The 21,037-nt window shown below is 38.3% G+C and overlaps 2 protein-coding genes across 5 annotated transcripts; both read left to right on the top strand.

Moving 5' to 3' along the window:
• Positions 1 to 204: 204 nt before the first annotated feature.
• Positions 205 to 14,078, top strand: hrasa (HRas proto-oncogene, GTPase a). Of its 2 annotated transcripts, none has more exons than XM_079449968.1 (6): positions 205 to 549; positions 7,640 to 7,781; positions 9,359 to 9,537; positions 11,161 to 11,320; positions 11,944 to 12,068; positions 12,392 to 14,078. In XM_079449968.1, exons 2-5 carry the CDS (start codon positions 7,671 to 7,673, stop codon positions 12,061 to 12,063), a joined length of 570 nt encoding a protein of 189 aa, XP_079306094.1. In that variant the 5' UTR covers positions 205 to 549; positions 7,640 to 7,670; the 3' UTR covers positions 12,064 to 12,068; positions 12,392 to 14,078. The 2 variants fall into 2 exon arrangements, with proteins under 2 accessions (XP_079306094.1, XP_079306095.1); XM_079449969.1 differs by lacking the exon at positions 205 to 549 and adding an exon at positions 896 to 1,543 and having other exon boundaries at positions 12,392 to 13,638.
• Positions 14,079 to 14,887: 809 nt separating this feature from the next.
• LOC306890712 (tumor susceptibility gene 101 protein) lies at positions 14,888 to 16,515 on the top strand. Of its 3 annotated transcripts, none has more exons than XM_079450632.1 (6): positions 14,888 to 15,059; positions 15,186 to 15,259; positions 15,396 to 15,461; positions 15,564 to 15,727; positions 15,854 to 15,938; positions 16,257 to 16,515. In XM_079450632.1, the coding sequence occupies exons 2-6, from the start codon at positions 15,247 to 15,249 to the stop codon at positions 16,343 to 16,345; spliced, it is 417 nt and encodes a 138-aa protein (XP_079306758.1). In that variant the 5' UTR covers positions 14,888 to 15,059; positions 15,186 to 15,246; the 3' UTR covers positions 16,346 to 16,515. The 3 variants fall into 3 exon arrangements, with proteins under 3 accessions (XP_079306758.1, XP_079306757.1, XP_079306756.1); XM_079450631.1 differs by having other exon boundaries at positions 14,891 to 15,059; positions 15,172 to 15,259; positions 16,260 to 16,515; XM_079450630.1 differs by having other exon boundaries at positions 14,891 to 15,059; positions 15,172 to 15,259.
• The last annotated feature ends 4,522 nt before the right edge of the window (positions 16,516 to 21,037 follow it).

The following is a 21,037-nucleotide window of genomic DNA, read 5'->3' as shown; positions in this document are numbered from 1 at the left end:
ATACGTAAAGGCACGGGTATTACATCACTTTCATTGAGAGGTCTATTCATATTTCTATTTTGAAAAAGAAACCGTCGATTAAAATAAGTACTCTGTTTTAAAGGGAATATACGTGTGCGATTAAATAAACCCAGATGAAATTGTTCCTACTATGGAAAAGGTCGTGCCTCATGAATATTATTTACGCAACGTTACGTTCTCCCCTCCGTTGAATGGCTGAAAGGAAAGTGGTCGACTGAAGAATTAACAAACCATTTACATTTAAATAACAAACAAATAAATAAAGCGATTGGAGTCTACAAGAGAGAAACCGTGACACGTACTTAATATTTAAGAGATCAACCCAAACCGTAGTAGAGTTTGTAATTTGGCTGCCGGGGCGGTGCTGTGGCTGGGCGTAGGCTGTGCTGCACACACACACACACACACACACACACTACAGCGGAGCACATTGTTCATAGTGGACTCTCTGTGGCATATATTGTAATCCGGGAAAATCTCCAAATAAACGAAATCGACTGGACAGTGACTGTGTTCGGGAAATAAAAGGTGAAGTGATTCTTTTTTATGTAAAAAATGCGCATCTTTTGCAATGCAATATTAGTGTAGCGATTCTTAGTGGCAGGAGCGTTGTTTACCTAGTGTTTATTTATTCGTTTATTTTATAATGTGCACACACAGATAGTCTGCACAGAGGACATATTCGTGACTTGTACTCGCATTATACATGTGTGTTTGACTGACCACACATTATACTCTGTGTTTTCTACGATGTCTTACAATAGCCTGCGTTTGTTCAATCTAAAGCCCGCGGTGTTGTTTTTGTTCCCGTTCAACGGCGAAATGCGTTAGGCGTCGGAACACCGATAACCCAGAACAGTTATCGTTGAATCAGACTGTAATAATCGATCAAAAAGCCGATCTTGATTTCTGTTCTCAAAAACTTCCAGTCACTGGGGGCTGTTCGTTCAGCGCTGAATAAAAACGCACAGTTTCGGTAAAAACGAACAGGTTACGCTGTCGCGATTGGGCTAAACAAAAACAAAACGCGTGTTTAAGTTTGGGTGCCATCCATGTGACAGTTACAAGTCTGTATAAACTGGGGTGACGCCCCGTAGTACTGTACGCACACTTGCGAATGCTACTATGGCGCAAACGACGCTCCTGAATATTAATTAGTTCCTGCTGACGTTTTGTAGAAGCCGTCCAATAAGCAGCGGCTGTATACTTAATATTAAGTAGATCTCGAACGCTTTGTCTTAAAGTCGTCCGCTGGCGAAGCGTCACCTCATAAATATTCAAAACCCTCCCTATAGTAGGATTCGCAATTTCTGACTATAAAGAGCATTGCGGAAGTTTAATAATCTTGTCGTAGGGCAATCGAGTTCAGTTGGGTGTACTTCAGTGCAAAGGTTTGATGCATTTAGAGCACACGTAACTTTATTTCTATCCACGAGTTCGTGTTTTCCGTGGATTTTCCGATAAGAAAATTCAACCAAGATGTGTTTTTGAAGCCTAGTCTGTTTACTGTAACGAACAAGAGGTAAGTGATGTTATCTGCAATGAGTCAATGGCTTTATTATAATTATTATTAATTCAACTGTATTTGTAGGTTGTTGTGTATCAGACTTCCCCGTTAAGGATGCTGTGCGTATTCAAAGTCCGAGATTTGAGCAGAAAGGACAGTATGGGGATTCATGCACGTACTGTATTGTTGAATGAGTGTGTTTGATTTTATATGCAAAACAATGGACAAATATGAATTATAGCATTATTTGTAGCATTTCATACGTTTTGTTTACACTTCCTAGTTATTTTAGGTTATAACATTGACATTTAGTCATTTAGCAGATGCTTTTATCCAAAGTGACTCACACAGAGTTCGGGGAGCAATAAGCGATATGTCATACATGGTTTTATTCCAATAGGATTGAACAAACTATACAAACTGCTCGTAACATGCCATATGAAATTGAAACATGTTCAACAGGAGTGTTCGTGAAGAAAACATTGCGCTTGCCTGTTTGCGCCAGTAGGCAGATGTAGTGATCTGGCCGGTGATGGTTATTTTGGGGGATGATGTCAGTAGCTCGCTCAGTCTGGATCTGTTATGGTTCCTCAGTATTTAATTCCTTCATCTCCCATGTGAGAATCTTCTTACTGCCTGAACCCAACAGGAATCCCTTACTTTTGTTGCAGGATTGCGGCTCAGGGAAAAAGGATGCTTCAGACTTTGAAGACTCTTATCTTTTGACAACATCATTTTTAGCAACATAAGATTAAAGATTACTGTCATTTTTGGCCCGCTATTATTAAGGAAATCATTTGAATGTTATGCCATCTGTGGTGAATCGGAGTCAGTGTGGTCGTAAAAAAGATATCCAAGGTTCAAAGAATTTAATTTTACTTGAAAAAATCATTTACATTATTAAAAGCTTGAGACGTCATTGACAAACTTAATGGATATAAAGCATTTAATTGGATAGAAACTACCATCCCTGCTCTATAAATAATAGAACGCTGCCCAAAACACAATAGAGCATGCAATGGATGTAATTGTTATAATGGGAATGTATTGGTTTTAATGGAAATTATTAAGGTATTCTGGTATATGGATCCTACTGGTGGGATGTGTTCCCTGCTGAAGAAAAAGAATAGAAACCCAACAGAAACCAATACGGAAATTCGAATGGTTTCCATTAAAATACCATGTTTGAACCATTCGCCTTTTCCATTAAAACCATTAGAAATTTCCTTTCCAAAACGGTTTAACATCCCACCAATAGAATCCATCACATACCAGTAGAAGAAGAACCATTACAGTTTCCATTTAAAACCAATAAAAATCCCTTTAAAACCATTATAACTTCTTTAATGGTTTCTATTGTTTTTTCAGCAGGGTTAAGTGGCAGATGGAAACCAATAGAACACTAAATCCTATTGGAATAATACCCAAAACTCACTACAAAAATGAATTTTGTAATGGTTTTGATGGAAGAACCTAATGGTTTATAATGGTATTTCAACTGAGACCATTAATATTTCTTTGATGGTTGCTGTTAGGATTCTATTGTTTTTTCCAGCAGAGATCTGTGAGATGCATGTCCAGAACGTCAAGTGAATCACTGGAATATTTAATTATGACTTTATTTTATCCAGCACATTTTTTATTCTAAAACTAAAACAAATGTTTTATCAATACAAGCTCAGAATTGGTCAAAACGCGCACTGCACAAGTTGCCACAGAGGGCGTTGTTAATGGCAGAATCTTGCTTGCACAATTTAAATCTTGTTACAAAAACGTTTACTTAAAGGGATAGTTCACCCAAACTCAGATTGTTCCAACCCTGTATACATTTCTTCCGTAAATGATGACGAAATAAAAAAATTGTGTGAACTATCCCTTTAAGTAAACTTTATTGTAACTAGATTTAAATTGCGCAAGCAAGGTTCTGCCTTTTAACTTTTTTTATTTTTGGGCACTGTCCCTTAACATATTGTTTAACAAATAACATTGTGATCCATCTCATTGCCTAAGCGTTTAAGATTGTGTATTGTATTTTTCTGGCACAAAATATCTCATTTGCCATATCAATACAAAATGTTGGAGTCAAGAAAATTCAGCTCCATTACAGGCATGATTTATCATAGTACAGTGTGAGTATTTTGTTGCATAAGTTTATCGTAAGCTTCCAGGGGGACTATAGAGTTTCAAAATGGGTGGTTTATATAGCTTGTTCATGGTGACAGTCAGACACTGAGTATATTTATACTCGAAAGAGAGATCTGAGCCAACCAAACACCAGGGACTTGGGGATGGGATCTTTTGACTTGATCCATTAAAGCGATAGTTCACCCAAAAATAAAAGTTCTTTCATTATTTATTTTTCCTCAGGTCGCACAGAGCCTGTTTAGTACTCTGTGGAACACAACTTGTTTTGAAAGAAATGTCTCAGTGGTTTTGTGTCTACACACTTATTTCACAACATGCCACACATAATTACCAATAAACCAATGTTATGTCCAAGTTAGGTGGTTTATTCCCAAACAGCATAGGGGCTTATTTGGATCTTTTTAAAGCCACACAGCACTAATTATGAATCTGTGAGATGAAATGAGAACGAGAGAGGGTTGGATACCCCTGAGAAAGCCCCACGGGATCTCTAGAGTCCCATCTGTGCTGCTCTCAACTGATCAAGCGTTCATCCCAAACAACATGTTGCATTGACAGAAGGACTAAATCAAACTTTAATATTTCTTAGCATGTGAGTAATTATAATTCTGTCTCATGTGCCCTAGGATAGTTAAAGGGATTTTTTTAATGGCCTATATTACATACACAGTCCTATTTGGTGAGATGGACTACTTGCACATAGGGATGTACATTCGACTTGAAATCGTACGGCTCACTAGGTTCCGCACATTGAAGCATGTTAACTGTACATCACATTCACAAACAAGTCTTGTATTTCAGAAGTCAATGGGGACCAACGGTTTTTGGTTACCAATATTTTTCCAAATGTCTCTTGAACTATTCCTTTAACACCAGCAACACCACATTTTCCCGGTGATGACTGGTTGACTCACACTGGGCGTGTCACAATATTGCGGAATTGACAATAACCTTGATATTAAAAAACATGATTATTGATATTGTGTTTATTTACACCTGTGATAATTCAGCATCTGTTTAAGAGATTTCGTCTAGTTGTGACGGAATGTATAACTGGGTATTGTCTACTAATCCCATGTTTGCCAAAGGGCAGCATGTTTATGGAGAATTACAAAGGCCCTAAAACAGATCCTTCTGGCAATCCATTATTTACTGGCATTAGTAAGAAGACAAAAAATGAATCAAATTAAAGATGAATTTAACTGAGAACATTATTTGTTCCATATGATAACTGTAAAATGAAAAAATCGGATATTGTGACAGCCATACTACATAACTCGCATTATATTTGAGTTTAACTAGATAGTTAAGCATAAAGTTATGTCAAAGCCCCTTTTTTAGTCAAAATCTATTTTAGCTTAGTATAAATATCTATATACAAAAATCTATATTTTCTAATAAACCACTTCGGTGTTTATAATTTAACAATATTAATGATTCATTTGTAACATCTTTGTTCATTTTCAGTATCACGTTCATCCATTTGGCTCAACATTGGTTATTTTTGAGGATTCTAAAGGTAGCATCAGTTATACAAATAGCTGTCACGTATGAACTCTTTGCCCTGTGCCTGTAATAGTTCAGATTTGTATATAAGAGTGTGTGTGCAGGTGTGTGGAGTTACTTATTAATCATCCAGGGCTTAAGTGTAACTCACTGTACAGTGTGCTAGAGCCTTGAGCAGGTTGCAGTTCCAATTTCATTAATAATTAACCTCTAGTCATCTCAGAAGGAGCTTACAGACCAGATGATAGCGAGTAAATATCTAATTATAAAACTCCACACCCTAAGACTAATATAGCTTGTGTTGACTGTCTGGTAATGTCCTGGATGGTGATCATACAGTTTATTGCATCTCACTTTAGAAACATTTCTGAAACGTGCATCTTTATTCTCTGTTTGTGTACTTTAGTAAGAACCTTAGAGATGTTGATCATATTTAGGGGCTGATTATACAACAACTAAAAACTGATTTGTTAACATGAAAGCATAAACATACACTGTGTACACACCGAAAATGGTATCCATACTGCTTCTTTATAAAGTGACATCGCTATCCACTGGTATGGCATGTATATCCTTTTCATTTTCAATGTGTAAACTTATTTTTAGTAAGTATATTGAGTGCAAAACTAATACAACTGACATGTACTGTAACAAATGTGGTGTATTACAAAAAATGTGTGACCCCCCCATATCCTGGGGTGGGCTCTTTTGATTTTGGCCAGTGAGCAACTAGCGACCTCTTAGCGAACTCCCGGAACCCTCTAGAAACTGCATACAGTAGCAGTTGAAAAAACTGAAAACTGAGAAAGTCTTAAATTGTGGTCATTTACACCAACAATGTAAATGTAAAAAAAGTCCAAACCTTACAATTTATTTTCTAGTTACAGTAACATACTGTATAAGTCTTTGGGTTATATTGCTAAAGAAATTAGCAGCTAGCATGGGGCTGGGCGATATTTCCAAAAAAGCATATTACGATCTTCATAACAAAGAATCTTGATCCACGATTTGAATTGAAATACAGGATTGACACAGGATAGACGTTCCACTTTCAATTTTTTAAAGATTACTTGTGCTACCACCTTTTGGTTGAAAAAAAGTTAACTTATAGCCCTGACACTCATAATAATTCTTCTAGCTATATGGAGAGTATTAACAAAATTTGGTGGCCGCCGGTGCAACGCTTATAAGCAAACTTGACCAATCAGGATCCAAAACAATTACAGTATATTGACACTTCAAATGAAATATAGTTTTTTATCGAAGGACAACCAAATCACAACCTGCACTCCTTCGAGTGGCGGCTCTTTTCAATAGTAGAAACAAAAGAACTGGGACTGAAACACGCAATTATTTGCTGAAATAAAAATCAGTAGGACTCGACAGTGATCCTTACGACTTACATAGGAACCAACCTGTGCTTGGGCACTGAATTGTTGCGCGCAATTGTGTTTTCCAGATATTTTTTGTACCTGAAATCTCAGATTTCGTGCTCAATCTGTTTAAACAATCAATCAACAACTTTATCCTGTTTAAAACGGAGTAAAGATAATGGTAAACACTGCTGCATTCCGTCTTTTTGCCACTCAGTGGGTGTGACTTAACGTGACCTGATGTGTGAGGTGACAACAACCCCCTCCCCAGTGCATTAAAAGGCCAATCTCTAACAGAATATCCAGTAATAATACAACTAGTGAGAGACAGTTGTTGAAAAGCACTGAGAGTTAGCATTGATTCAGACTGTATGTCATGAAGTTGATCCCGAGCCGCCTGATTGATCAGATACCAGATAATGGCTTTTCTTTCCGACTTGGGTCTTATTTAAAGAGCCAGAAAGCGTTTCTCATTTCACAGTTTGTGTCACTTGTGTTTCTATGTGACTTTCTTTACAAATGATTACAGTAAAGGTTTGAGGAATATTCCAGATCTTATTTGGATAAATTCACGTTTTAATAAATAACTGTCTTGTTTATGCATAATGTGGCCCTCTTTACGTTGTTGTATAACAAAACAAAGTTATGCAAAGGTGTACCGGTTGTAATAATTTGCAGACTTTAGTTGATATATAAAGTTGTAGTCTTCATTACTCAGCGTAGTTTTAGTCAGTTTGTTAAATATTAGCAAGAGAGAGTATAAGACTTTGGACTTCAACGGTTAACAAAGGCGACAACAACAAAGCCTCACATTTTTCTACACTTATGGCGCATATAATTTGCAATATAACCAATAATGTCGTTTTAATATTAAAGAGTGCCGAATTCCATTAAGATGAATAGTAATGCAAATTTTTTCCCAGGCATTATAGATATCCTTGATTCAAACCAACAAATCTCTAGCAATGGCTACACCTCTTACTGTTTTAAAAAGATCCGAATATGGAGGATAAAAACAAGAATGTACTGTATCAGTCGTTTATGGTGGATGCAGTGGGTGTTGATTGTATTTGTGTTTTTTTTTCAGGTGTGGCGAGAGGTTGCAGAGGAGTGAAGGGATGACTGAATATAAACTGGTGGTGGTGGGTGCTGGTGGCGTGGGCAAGAGCGCACTCACCATCCAACTCATCCAGAACCACTTCGTTGATGAATACGACCCAACCATAGAGGTAAAGTGTGTGTTTGTGTGTACAGTATATGTGTTTTTTAATCTAAAATTACATACAGGATTATTATAATAATTCTGGGAACATCTTATATGCTTTACATTCAAAGGCCAATAACGACGACTATGAAGGAGGGATGTTCAATGTTTAATTGCAATTAATCGCATTCAGAATAAATGTTTGTTTACATAGGCATGTCTGTGCGTTGTGCTTATTACTCTTGTATCTGTAGACCGTTTCATTGGACTTACGCCTGGACTGCTGTTAACCTCCGGATTGTGTTTGGCTAGTGTCTAATACTATAACTATTTATATTTTATTTAATTTATGTTCATTTTAATATTCAGTTGTATGATTCTTTGATTGTATAATGACGATTTTTTGTATGTTCATGTTATTAAATGAACAATTTGCTGAATGGGTCCTGTAGTTTTGACGCATTTAAAGAGTCCGTATGGCACATCGACATCTAGTGTTTGAGTTTGATATCGCAGTCTAAATTCAAAATATTGGAGGGACAAGTTTAGTCAAGTTCTTCTCGGTTTTATTATCAAAAATAATCTACAGGCATGTTTGCAAATGTGTAACGGAATTTAAGGGCAGTCCACGAATGCGGCGGATATGCGGTAATGTTTGTTTACCTTATCACTTGAAACCGTCTATAAACACATGCACAATACAAAATAAATACGCACAATGCACAGACATATTATAAGGTAAACACAAACTTTTATTCTGAATGCGATAAATCGCGATTCATCGTTGAACAGCAGCATTCCATACATGCTGATACAATGATGTAATGATGAATAAGAAATAGGATTATGGACACTGTTTTCGTACTCTTGTTAGAATGCTACTATCGATCGCTACATCTTTTCCATTTTTTGTGAGAACACTTACATTAACCCGAGTGCATTTTGCACATTCAAGCGTGCCACTTTTGACGGTGACGGATGTCAAGTGAGCTCTTGAAGTTGAGTTCAGGATTGTGGGGCTTTCACGGCTTTCATCCTGTCATATTTTCTGTTTCTCTACACTGTAATGTTAAAATAAAGCAGTCAGACAACGCACATATGAGTTTCTCTCTCTTTCTCTGCCTATGTTATGCACATGCGGTGTCAAATAAACCCCTAGGAGTTTCCCCTCGGCCTGAGAGGTTATGTGTGTACGTGCTAAAGCATGTCTTCCTCTCGCTCTCTATTCTGTTTTCCCGCCACGCCCGTCTCTGGACAAACAATGTCCTTTTTATGGCCGCTATCTCTACGCTAACACACGAGCACAGAGCTGCATGTATATGTCACCCATGAATTCTGCTGTCTGACAAGCAAGCATCCCTGCAGACTATTAAGGGTTTCCATTACTGCAGTTTTCTCTTTCGGATCAATTACAGTTATTGGTTGTGAATAATTTGCGTTAGGGAAAAACCTTTAACGGAATATATTAAACTTGTGCATCATTTGTTTTACTAACATGAATCATACTTCAAATCATGTGTGCACAGAAGTGTACAGTATTTACTCAAATGTATTACGTTATAAAATGGTTTGTGTATGAACCCTTGGATTTGGTTTTGACAGGACTCCTACAGGAAGCAGGTGGTGATCGATGGAGAGACGTGTCTACTGGACATCTTGGACACTGCAGGTCAGGAGGAGTACAGCGCTATGAGAGACCAGTACATGAGGACGGGAGAGGGTTTCCTCTGCGTCTTTGCCATCAATAACACAAAGTCCTTTGAGGACATTCATCAATACAGGTGTGTGGCCTTGTAGATGTTGTATTTAAAAGGTTGGGCCGTGTCTGGCTTTGTTTTGTATGTTTAGGCAAATGCATCTGCTAAATCTGTTGCTACTTCAAGAGACCAGATTTAACACTTTCGTAGTATTTTGATTTCAGTTTATAATGTTGCTGGTTGTACCAGTAACATCGTGTCCTAAACAGATGCTATAGACTGTTTCGTCAGATGCACGTGCCTGCGTTAATTTCTGGTTTGTGTTTGGTTATAATGTAACAACTTATGTTATATTTTATATACATTAATATTCATTTATATAAATATTTCATTGTAAATTCATTTGATTCAATTCAATTTAAACTACTCAACAGGTCTTTGCGGAGGTCTACCGGAATTAAAATTTTGGCCATATAAAGTTTTTTTCAATCGTTGCAGCTGAAACCGTCTATACAGCGACGTAATATCTATATGATAGATTAATGACCTCTTATAAGACTGTTAAACCTATATGGACTACCTACCTACTCACATTGTAGTTTATTGTAGAAAATAAAACTGCTTTATATTGGAATTTCGGTTGTGAATAAAAATGTTAGTAGTTATGTCTAGGTATTATATACTGTATATGTCTATGATATACATTACACAATGTTTACATCCGCTTTTAGGTGAACGGATCACGTGATGCGTGCGTCCACTTGTACGATAATCTTAATATTCTCCTGTAGTAGGTGATGCTCCAAGAGTTTAAAATCTTTTAGTTTTAGCATGTTTCAGATATTAATAAGAGGATCCGTCAAGATTCTCCTTGTGTGTGTGCTTTCTTAATCGGTCAGGGTTTAAAAATAAATCCTGTAGTCTGACCTCAGCTTTTGTTAAACATTTGTAATGTCGGAGATTGTCTATGTAGTAAATTAAATCATTTTTTTGGTTCGTTTTAAATGTCGTCTTTAATAGCAACAGTTTGTAATTGTATTGTCAATGTCTGAATCCAATGCATTAAGCTGCTGTTGTTTTAATAACATGTTTGAAGATTAGAAAAAACAAACATGATCGTGAAACACGAAGAGAGGTCAGCTGAAACTTAGGCGGGGCTTTTATAGTGCAGTCTGGGTGAAATCGATTTTGGCTCAGTTAGAGGAGAAAGAGAGAGAGAGAAAGTTGTGAGAGAGAAAGAGAGAGCTTTTAATGACATGAAAGGAAAAATAAATGGAAGATAACTAAATTATATCTAATAGGTTGTTATTTATGGGTGACGGGCCTAGATAATTGATTTTAAAACATGAATTACAGTGCATCATGGGCAATAGAAATGCACTGTTTAATATCAGCCGTTAAGTTATGTATAATACTCACTTTACATTATACTGTTTTAAACTTTTGGCTGGAAAATGTTTAGCAAAACAAATGTACTCCGTGGCAAATTTGGACTAATTTGTACGATCTCATCCGTCCATTTTATTACGATTTAAGCGATGTTAGGTTTGGGGCAGGGTTAGGGGTGGGGCTTCAGCATTTTTGTACGAACGTACAAATTCATACAAATCAGCTACCTCATAAAATAGTTACGAATTCCCCTGACATCAGGTTAGACAGTACACCGTCTTGTATTATTTGGATCTAACTCTTTCCTGTTGCATGCAGGGAACAGATCAAGAGGGTGAAGGACTCAGATGATGTGCCCATGGTGCTTGTGGGTAACAAATGTGACCTCCCAGCTCGGACGGTGGACACGCGGCAAGCGCAGGAGCTGGCGCGAAGCTACGGGATTCCATTCATCGAGACCTCAGCCAAAACCAGACAGGTGAGTGGGATAAAAAAAGCATATTTTCTGTCCGTTTGTCAGTTCACCTAAAAACAAAATTGGGTAAAAAATCTTAGAATGTTTATTATTGTAATAAACAATGTTGAAGGGCACCGATAGTGTTTACTGGAAGACTGTCCATCATTTTCAATGTGTAAATACTTTCAAATTTCAATACTATAATTCAGGCTTCAGACATATTTGTCAGCGGACCTCCTGAGATTTTGTGTATTTTATAGTTTCAGGAGATTCTTTGGCTTTACAGTGTTTACTGTGGTAAACCTCCTCATAGCCACCTACACACACACACACACACACACACACACATAGAGTGTGTTGTATAACACTGCAGGGAATGAATCATTGCTGCTTTGTGTTACTGCCCATCTGACGATGTCAACAAGAAAGTGCGAACACACATTTATCGTTACTTTATTCAATGAGAAATGCAGAAATGCCCATTTGATTCGTATCTGAAGGTCACCTGTTCCTTATCTTTAAGATGCATTGATAAGATTGTGATCAATCAGTTGTCATGAAAGCATCATATAGCATCAGCTTCAGAAATCAATGATGTGCTTCTGGCTTCTCATCATGTCTGTGGTTTACTGTGCTGTCTGCAGGGCGTAGAGGACGCCTTCTATACCCTCGTACGAGAGATCCGGCAGCACAAAATGAGAAAGCTGAACCCTCCGGACGACAGCGGTCAGGACTGCATGAGCTGCCGCTGCGTTGTGTCATGATCAAGGTGCCAAATACAAGGAATTATAAAATTGTGTTGCATTGTATATTTTTGTATTTTATTAATATACAGTAAAATGTCAAAAGGTTTTGGAGACTAACTTACGTGTTTATCTTTTTTCCGTATTTTAGAAATAATAATGAAATCATCAAAATTATGAAATGAAACAAAGGGAACTATGGGAATGACGTTGTAACTGAAACGTGAAATATTTGATCGTAATATCAGATATTTAGCATACACTTTCAGATCAAAGTGTTTGAAACATTTCACTCAAGTGTCCCAAAACTGTGTCCGGTTTTACGTGAAACATGTTTTCTTTTTCTCAGCGGACTGGCGCGTGTTGGCAGAAGTTGTCTCCGTACGGCAGACTGGACCCGAGAGGAACTCCATCATCTGAAAGTGACTGTTAGCCAGCGAGGCTGTCTGCGTAACGAACATTTGAAACGGGACGGCGCCTTGCTTTGCCACCCGGTTCACCTTTCCGGCCGTCCACATCTGCCAGATAAACACCACTAATGACTTACTCATTTATGCTCTTTATTTGTGATCCCGTCGTGCTAAGGCCGGGCGGCTCTGTGGATTTCTGCTAAATTATTGTTCTTGAAGTCTCGACACTGGTCTGAAATGAACTCGGCGATTCTCACGACCTCAACAACACACAAACCTTCCTCAGCTCAGATTGCAATGACTGGACACTAGTGACCTCATCCCATGGCCCCGCCCCCTTCAGTGGCACCTCACGGACAGCATACCGGTTAGGAGGAGAACGTTGGAAACTACGTATACGATATTCTCTGGCGACGGTCAGAGATATTCGTTTTGCTTAACATGCAGGTTGTTTTAACATATGTTTGTGAATAAGGCTTTGGAAATCCAAACAGGAGCATTAGTTATGCGTGTTGGTTCATGTGTATGTTACGAAAGAACGTTACCATTAGAAAATAAAAAAGGCTGAATGAATTTTCAATAATAAAACTGTTGAGTTATCTGTTGTAATGTTTTGGCAAAAAGTTTGTGGAGGAACACCTCAATAAACATGCATAACATGTTATATACAATACCCAAATACAGATAAGAGTATTCATTTTTTTAACAATTGATATTGGTTTGATATTGGGGTTGGTTGGTTAGTTTGTACTTACGATGACCAGACACAATAAAACTGATTAAAATCGAGGTTATCAAATAAAAAATAAATCTGAGCATTTCCCCAAATACATCTATAAATATTACTCTTGTATTGCTGGAAAGGGTACATGAACACGTTTTCTTTGCAGTATTTTAGGTCTGAAAAAAATATAGAGCATCTTTTGTTATTTTCCCCCAGTTTCCCCTGTTTTCATTTTCTACAAATTCATGGAAATAGAAATTATATTTTTATTTGAGATGTGGGAGACATATTGTTATAGTTCACAGAATAAAAAAGGGATAATTTAACCTAAACACAGTAAGTTTTTTAAGAAAATATTTATAATTAATGTTTTTGCGGCTATACAGCGCAAGTTGTTAGCCTCAATAATTCTCAAGTCCATGACTTACTGTATACCTGTATCCTTTGAATCGTTTAAAGATTAAAAACAAACCAAACAAATTGTTTCTATTGAGACATAATCATCTTTGTAAAATTTTAACTTCCGACTCGAAAATACACATTACCAAGTGAACTCAATATGCAAATGTAGAAACAAGTGGTATCACATACAGTTAAACTAAGTAAACAGACATTTTAAAGTATTGCAGACTTGAAAATGCAGTAGACCTTGAAAGCATGTTCCGTTTAACTGTCTCTTAATGTACTTTTTATTTAAATAATGCTTTTATTGTGGCTTTTGTCAAACAAATTTTACATTAAAAAAACATTTCTTAATTGCCAGTGCAATGAATTTAAAATGATCAGACTAAAACTTTGGAAAGAATATCCGTGAGCCTTTGTCCTTATATATTTTGTCTGTTTCTTATTGATCAAACAGTAAGAACTAAGGGCATTAAATATAATTTTAAGCTTTGAGAGTGATTTGTTGTAAAGAATGATTTTCTTTGGAATGAGTGTTCAAAGGGTGTTTATTTTAAACTGTTTCAACAAATGCAATGTAATTTCCTAAATCACAACTAATATGCTCTCCCTATTTTTCATAAACATTTACTCAGTAACTTTTACTCAAAGTCACTGAGTGCAGCTGTGACACGTCAGAGGAGACCTGGTCCTCCCGGCTGAGTCTGGTTTCTCCATTTATTTATCATTGGAGTCTGGATTCCTCGTCACAGGGCTGTGTTGGCTTGTTCGCCGAAGACTGCTTTTATTAGATATTATTTATCAGAATGATTTGCTTGTTCTATAAACACCACAACTTTTCCCCTGTAAAGCTGCTTTGGAATGATGCACATTGTGAAAAGCGTTATATAAATAAAACTGAATTGAATTTGAGTTTTTTTAGCTGTTTGCTCTAAATAAGCATCAGCAAAATTAGTCGAAGTGCACAATGTGCACAATGTCCCTATAGTGACAACATCTGCAAATCAATAGGCCTACCTGCAATATATTTTTTCAAAGTTTTACATTTATTTAGTGTCCTTTCATTATTTTATTTATTTGTTTGTTTGTTTGTTTATATATTAATTTATTTTATCAAAGTGGTCATCCACAAGCAGTCAACATGAATGAATAAATCCTTCCCAACAATGTTTGTTTGCACATGAAAACCTGTTGTTGTAAAACCAATGATGACACACAAACAGACACATCAATGTTTATTTGCAAGTATTGAATAACCTTCAGTTTATAGCTTGTGTTATCTTCAAAGCCTTTTCTGGCTCTATTTGCTATTGGCTGATGGCATAGGCCTTGATAAGTTTTTCTTTCAGGTAAAGGTGCACGGAACCTTGTGTTTCATAAAGTTGGTGCTGTTAACAAACAAGAGCTGTTTTTCTTTGTGGATTTTGTTTGAAGCCATGACCATAACAACTGTCCGTGATCTTAGGAGGATGCTGCCTAAGGTAAATGTAAAAGAATTTGTTCTCATCTCTTACAATTGAGCATCTACAGTAATTCAGATTAAGTGTAAATTACATGTAGAGTAAGACATACTGTATTTGTATGGGTTAAAAGACATATGATCACAGGAGGGAGGTCCTATCAGAGGTCTGTACGGTTCTGTCTCAGCACCAAAACCTCGAGGCTGTGATGGACAAATTTGGTGAGCATTTGGATTAAGTTAATGTGGTTTGTGATGTGTACGTTGTTTAACTTCCACAAAATAGTTGTTTATTCTCCTTTTTTTTATAACCAATTTAAGTATTTGGGTTTCTTTATTTGTTGGTGAATCTTCTCAGTCTTTAATGATGGGACAGTGAAGAACTTGATAAGTTTGACTGGAACTGTCATGGTGTTTTATGAAGGCAAGTTAGAGGTTCAAATTCCAGTCATAAAGATGTTTGAAAATCATCTTTGATTGTTTTATACGCGTTACACAATGACTCTATATGTTGTATTCCTTATAGGTAAACGTTACAATATTCCTGTGTGTTTGTGGCTAAATGAAAGTTTTCCAAGAAGTGCCCCCATCTGCTATGTGAAACCCACCCGGGATATGATGATTGTGCCCAGTAGACATGTCAACAGCAATGGAGAGATCATGTTGCCTTATCTGGATAAATGGAGACATGTAAGATGACACGTCAACGGGTCATACTATAAACTTTTGGCAACTTCTAGATTTGTGTTTGATGGTTTGCAAAAAATAAATATGTTTTATTCTCTGTTTTTGTTATTTGCTCTGTTCTTTGTGTAGACGCAGTGTGATCTTTACAGTTTGATTCAGGTTATTTTGGCTGTTTTTAGTGAAGTTCCTCCTGTGTGCATGCGTCCAGAAGACTGTGAGTACAGTATCAATTCTTTATTCATTCTCATCAGAAACATTTTCTATTGAGCAATTGAATGATTTGATGTGATTTTCTACCTGCTTAATACAAGGCAGCAGTTGAACAAATAGACAGCTAATAATTTCATATATGATAACAAGTGCACAAAGGTGAAGCAAAAATACAGCCATAAAATGAAAATGAGTGTCAGAATATTTTAAGGTTTGGTTTGCTAGAAATGATTGCACCATGTGTATGCAAACAGACCAAAATATGATATGAATATGATATATTTGTATAGGTATTTAGGTGAAATTACAATTTTCTTTACAGCAGGGTCTCGATTGGAGGAATGCTCACATGTGATTCTGGATAGAGAAGATAATCTTCTGTTCCGTAAAAATAATGAAACAAACTGTTAACTTAAAAACGAGTTTTTGTTAATGTGATTTTACGGATACAAAGATCGCAGAACTGGCAAAAATGAGAATATGTGCAGCAGGAATGTAAATAAGGAAATTAAAATGTAAATGTTGTTGTACATTTTCTATTTATAAATTGTATAAACAAAATAAAAACAAGTTTAAATTTATTATTTAAGTTTATTAATCTGAGTCACATTATGAACATTTATGTTAATACCTATAATTTTGCATAATATATACTCAGAAACTATCACTTTCACTTTTACTTTCAACACACACCAACGCGGACTTTTATAACGTCATTAACACTCCCGTTTTTTCTACATTTACCTTTCTGGCAGACTCTTTAAACCCTGGCAAATAAAGATCTATATATTTATTTGTATTTGATATGTTCTTAAAAGTAAATCTTTAATAAAATGTTTAAAATTTTTGAAACATAGGTTGTTAATATATATGTGCTTGCTGTGTCTGTTTATTGGTCCAGCTACTAGTGTCTAATAATAGTCAATTCATTTCAATTTTATTTATATGGCGCTTTATATAGCGCTACGAAAAACAGGAAATCACAGAAAATGTAAAACACAGCACAATACAATTGGGCGAGTGTGTCTAATCCTCGCGTCCAGAAGGCTATTCCAGAGTTTAGGTGCTACGTATGAGGAAGCTCGACCCCATTTGGTGGATTTAGTTATTCTAGGTGTTGTCAAAAGTTTTGAGATCTTAGAGAGCGTGATGGCTTGTAGTGTGACAGAAGCTTATGTAGGTCTTTGTTAAGTTTTTATAAGTGATTAAAAGAACATAAGTCAAAATGTGTAGCCAGTCTCGAGTTCCTGTCTCGAGTTTTCTAGCTCTCTGGGCAGAGTCATGACATTCCCACGTCTTTCGGGTTTTTGATGTGTTTTGTGTGGAGAAAGGGGATTGTTTTGTTTTTTCATGCCTCTCTTTTTTAATAATTTTTTTTTTTTATTGAAATTATCAAGTTTTACAAACAAAAATGGCTGCATAACATCCGTTTCTTCATAATATAATACAGAAAAGACATAGCCGCCATGCTCTCTCTCCGGTGTCGCGTCCTTTAGCCCCGCCCCCTTGTTTCTCCGTTAGTTTTGCATTAGTGTTAAGTCTTGTCACCGTCCCTGGTCTATCTTCCCTTAGTCCCTTTTATATCGCTCTAGTTTCCCTTTGTCCCCTTTGTAAGCTTCTCTGCTTCAACAACACAATATATTTTGAAATTTGGCAACATTTCTAAGGTGGAAGAAGGCTGTTTTTGTGACATTCCAATATATTAAATATAATTTATGTTCATATTAATTTATAGTATTGTTTTTTGTATAATACTTGTATTAAATAAACGATTTTTGTTAGTGGTTGTGGTTAATACATTCAAATAAGCTTAAATTCTTTTTAGAAGATCTTTAAAAGCGAAGTCCTCGTCTGGCTCATATTAAGTTAAACTCAAATTGAAATCTCAATAAAATGTAATCATGTTATCTAACATTTGTATCTCTAATGTTGTTGTTGGAATCCACTAAACAATAAATAAACATTTTTGTTTATTTAATGTATGTTAACCACTGACGTTTACCAGTTTTGACAAATTTACCATTAGAGAATGTGTCAATTCTCGATTATATTTAAAATAAAAATAAATGAACTTATCTCTAGATTGTTGTTTGCAGATACGGTATATGATTAGTATATGACAGTATTTTTCACTATTAAAAAAAACTTTAAAATAAAATAATTTCTTGGTTACATTTAAAAAACCACACTGGATGGTTTGTGAACGTTTCAATTTATGTCACACAAATTGACGCCATTTGAGAATAGTTGTGTGCTGGACGACAAACATTTAGGCCCCCAACATATTAATTGTAATATTTTCTACCCCAGAATATAGTACAATTAAGTATAATTCTAATAGTGTACTATAATATTCTGTAGAGGTATTCTGTAGTCTGAACTATAATTTGAGTAGTAATTACGAGTAATGTTAAAATGTTATACTCTAGTTAATACCACACTATATTTTAATGTGAGAGTGCACAATTGCCCAAAATGTATCGGCATTCTGTTGTTTTTATACCAAGACAAAAAATGATTTGGGTGCTGGAAGCTTTTGTTATGTAAGTTTTTGGAAGCTCTATTCTAGACATTATTTTGTAATCGTTCATTGAACCAGCATGAAAAACCCTTGCCAATAAAGATCTATACATTTATTTATATCCTTTTTCATTCATTTTCTTCCGCTTATCCGGGGCCGGGTCGCGGGGGCAGCAGTCTAAGCAGAGATGCCCAGACATCCCTCACCCTAGACACTTCCTCCAGCTCTTCCGGGGGGACACCGAGGCGTTCCCAGGCCAGCCGGGAGACATAGTCCCACCAGCGTGTCCTAGGTCTTCCCCGGGGTCTCCTCCCGGTCGGACGGGCCTGGAGCACCTTCCGGGGAAGGCGCCCAGTAGGCATCCGTAACAGATGCCCAAGCCACCTCAGCTGACCCCTCTCGATGTGGAGGAGCAGCGGCTCTACTCCGAGCTCCTCCCGGGTGACCGAGCTTCTCACCCTATCTCTAAGGGATCGCCCAGCCACCCTGCGGAGGAAGCTCATTTCAGCCGCCTGTATCCGGGATCTTGTCCTTTCGGTCATGACCCAAAGCTCATGACCATAGGTGAGAGTAGGAACATAGATTGACCGGTAAATTGAGAGCTTCGCCTTGCGGCTAAGCTCTTTCTTCACCACGACGGACCGATACATCGACCGCATTACTGCAGAAGCTGCACCGATCCGTCTGTCAATCTCCCGTTCCATCCTTCCCTCACTCGTGAACAAGACCCCGAGATACTTAAACTCCTCCACTTGAGGAAGGAACTCTCCACCAACCTGAAGTGGGCAAGCCACCCTTTTCCGACTGAGGACCATGGCCTCGGATTTGGAGGTACTGATTTTCATGCCAGCCGCTTCACACTCTGCTGTAAACCGTCCCAGTGCATGCTGAAGGTCCTGGTTTGAAGGGGCCAACACGACAACATCATCCGCAAATAGCAGAGACGAGATCGTGTGGTCCCCAAACCTGACACCCTCCGGCCCCTGGCTGCGCCTAGAAATTCTGTCCATAAAAATTACGAACAGAACAGGTGACAAAGGGCAGCCCTGCCGGAGTCCGACATGCACTGGGAACAAGTCCGACTTACTGCCGGCAATGCGAACCAAGCTCCTGCTTTGGCCGTACAGGGACCTGACAGCCCTTAGTAAAGGACCACAGACCCCATACTCCCGAAGCACCCTCCACAGGATGCCACGAGGGACACAGTCGAATGCCTTCTCCAAATCCACAAAACACATGTGGATTGGTTGAGCAAACTCCCATGAACCCTCCAGCACCCTGTAGAGGGTGTAGAGCTGGTCCAGCGTTCCACGGCCTGGACGAAAACCACACTGTTCCTCCTGAATCCGAGGTTCTACTATCGGCCGTATTCTCCTCTCCAGTACCCTGGCATAGACTTTCCCGGGAAGGCTGAGAAGTGTGATCCCCCTGTAGTTGGAACACACCCTCCGGTCCCCCTTCTTAAAAAGAGGGACCACCACCCCGGTCTGCCATCCCAGAGGCACTGTCCCCGACCGCCACGCGATGCTGCAGAGGCGTGTCAGCCAAGACAGCCCCACAACATCCAGAGACTTGAGGTACTCAGGGCGAATCTCATCCACCCCCGGTGCCTTGCCACTGAAGAGTTTATGACTACCTCAGTGACTTCGGCTTGGGTGATGGACGAGTCCACCTCTGAGCCCTCAACCTCTGCTTCCTCAATGGAGGACGTGACGGTGGGATTGAGGAGATCCTCGAAGTACTCCTTCCACCGTCCGACGACATCCCCAGTTGAGGTCAACAGCCTCCCACCTCCACTGTAAACAGCGTTGGTAGGGCACTGTTTCCCTCTCCTGAGGCGCCGGACGGTTTGCCAGAATCTCTTCGAGGCCAGTCGATAGTCCTTCTCCATGGCCTCACCAAACTCCTCCCAGGCCCGAGTTTTTGCCTCCACAACCACCCGGGCAGCAGTCCGCTTGGCCTGCCGGTAACTGTCAGCTGCCTCAGGAGTCCCACAAGCCAACCAGGCCCGATAAGACTCCTTCTTCAGCTTGACGGTTTCCCTTACTTCCGGTGTCCACCACCGGGTTCGGGGATTCCCGCCTCGACAGGCACCGGAGACCTTACGGCCACAACTCCGAGTGGCCGCTTCGACAATGGAGGCGGAGAACATGGTCCACTCGGACTCAATGTCTCCAGCCTCCCTCGGGATCTGGTTGAAGCTCTGTCGGAGGTGGGAGTTAAAGATCTCTCTGACAGGAGACTCGGCCAGGCGTTCCCAGCAGACCCTTACTGTACGTTTGGGTCTGCCGAGTCTGTCCAGCTTCCTCTCCTGCCATCGGATCCAACTCACCACCAGGTGGTGATCAGTTGACAGCTCCGCCCCTCTCTTAACCCGAGTGTCCAAAACGTATGGTCGCAGGTCAGATGAAACGACCACAAAGATTTATTTATATCGATTTATTTAAATCCATTGTTCTAAAAATTGGTTTATCATTTGTATTGTATTATTAATAAACGTGCATGTACATGAATTATGTGCAAGAAGAACCGAAAATGTTTTTATTATTACTATTATGTACTGTTAGAATCATAACTCTGTT

The sequence above is a fragment of the Barbatula barbatula genome (assembly GCF_947034865.1).
Source record: "Barbatula barbatula genome assembly, chromosome: 25".
Lineage (NCBI taxonomy): Eukaryota > Metazoa > Chordata > Actinopteri > Cypriniformes > Nemacheilidae > Barbatula > Barbatula barbatula.
The sequence above is the reverse complement of the archived record's forward strand: the minus strand, read 5'-3'. Positions and strand labels throughout refer to the sequence as shown.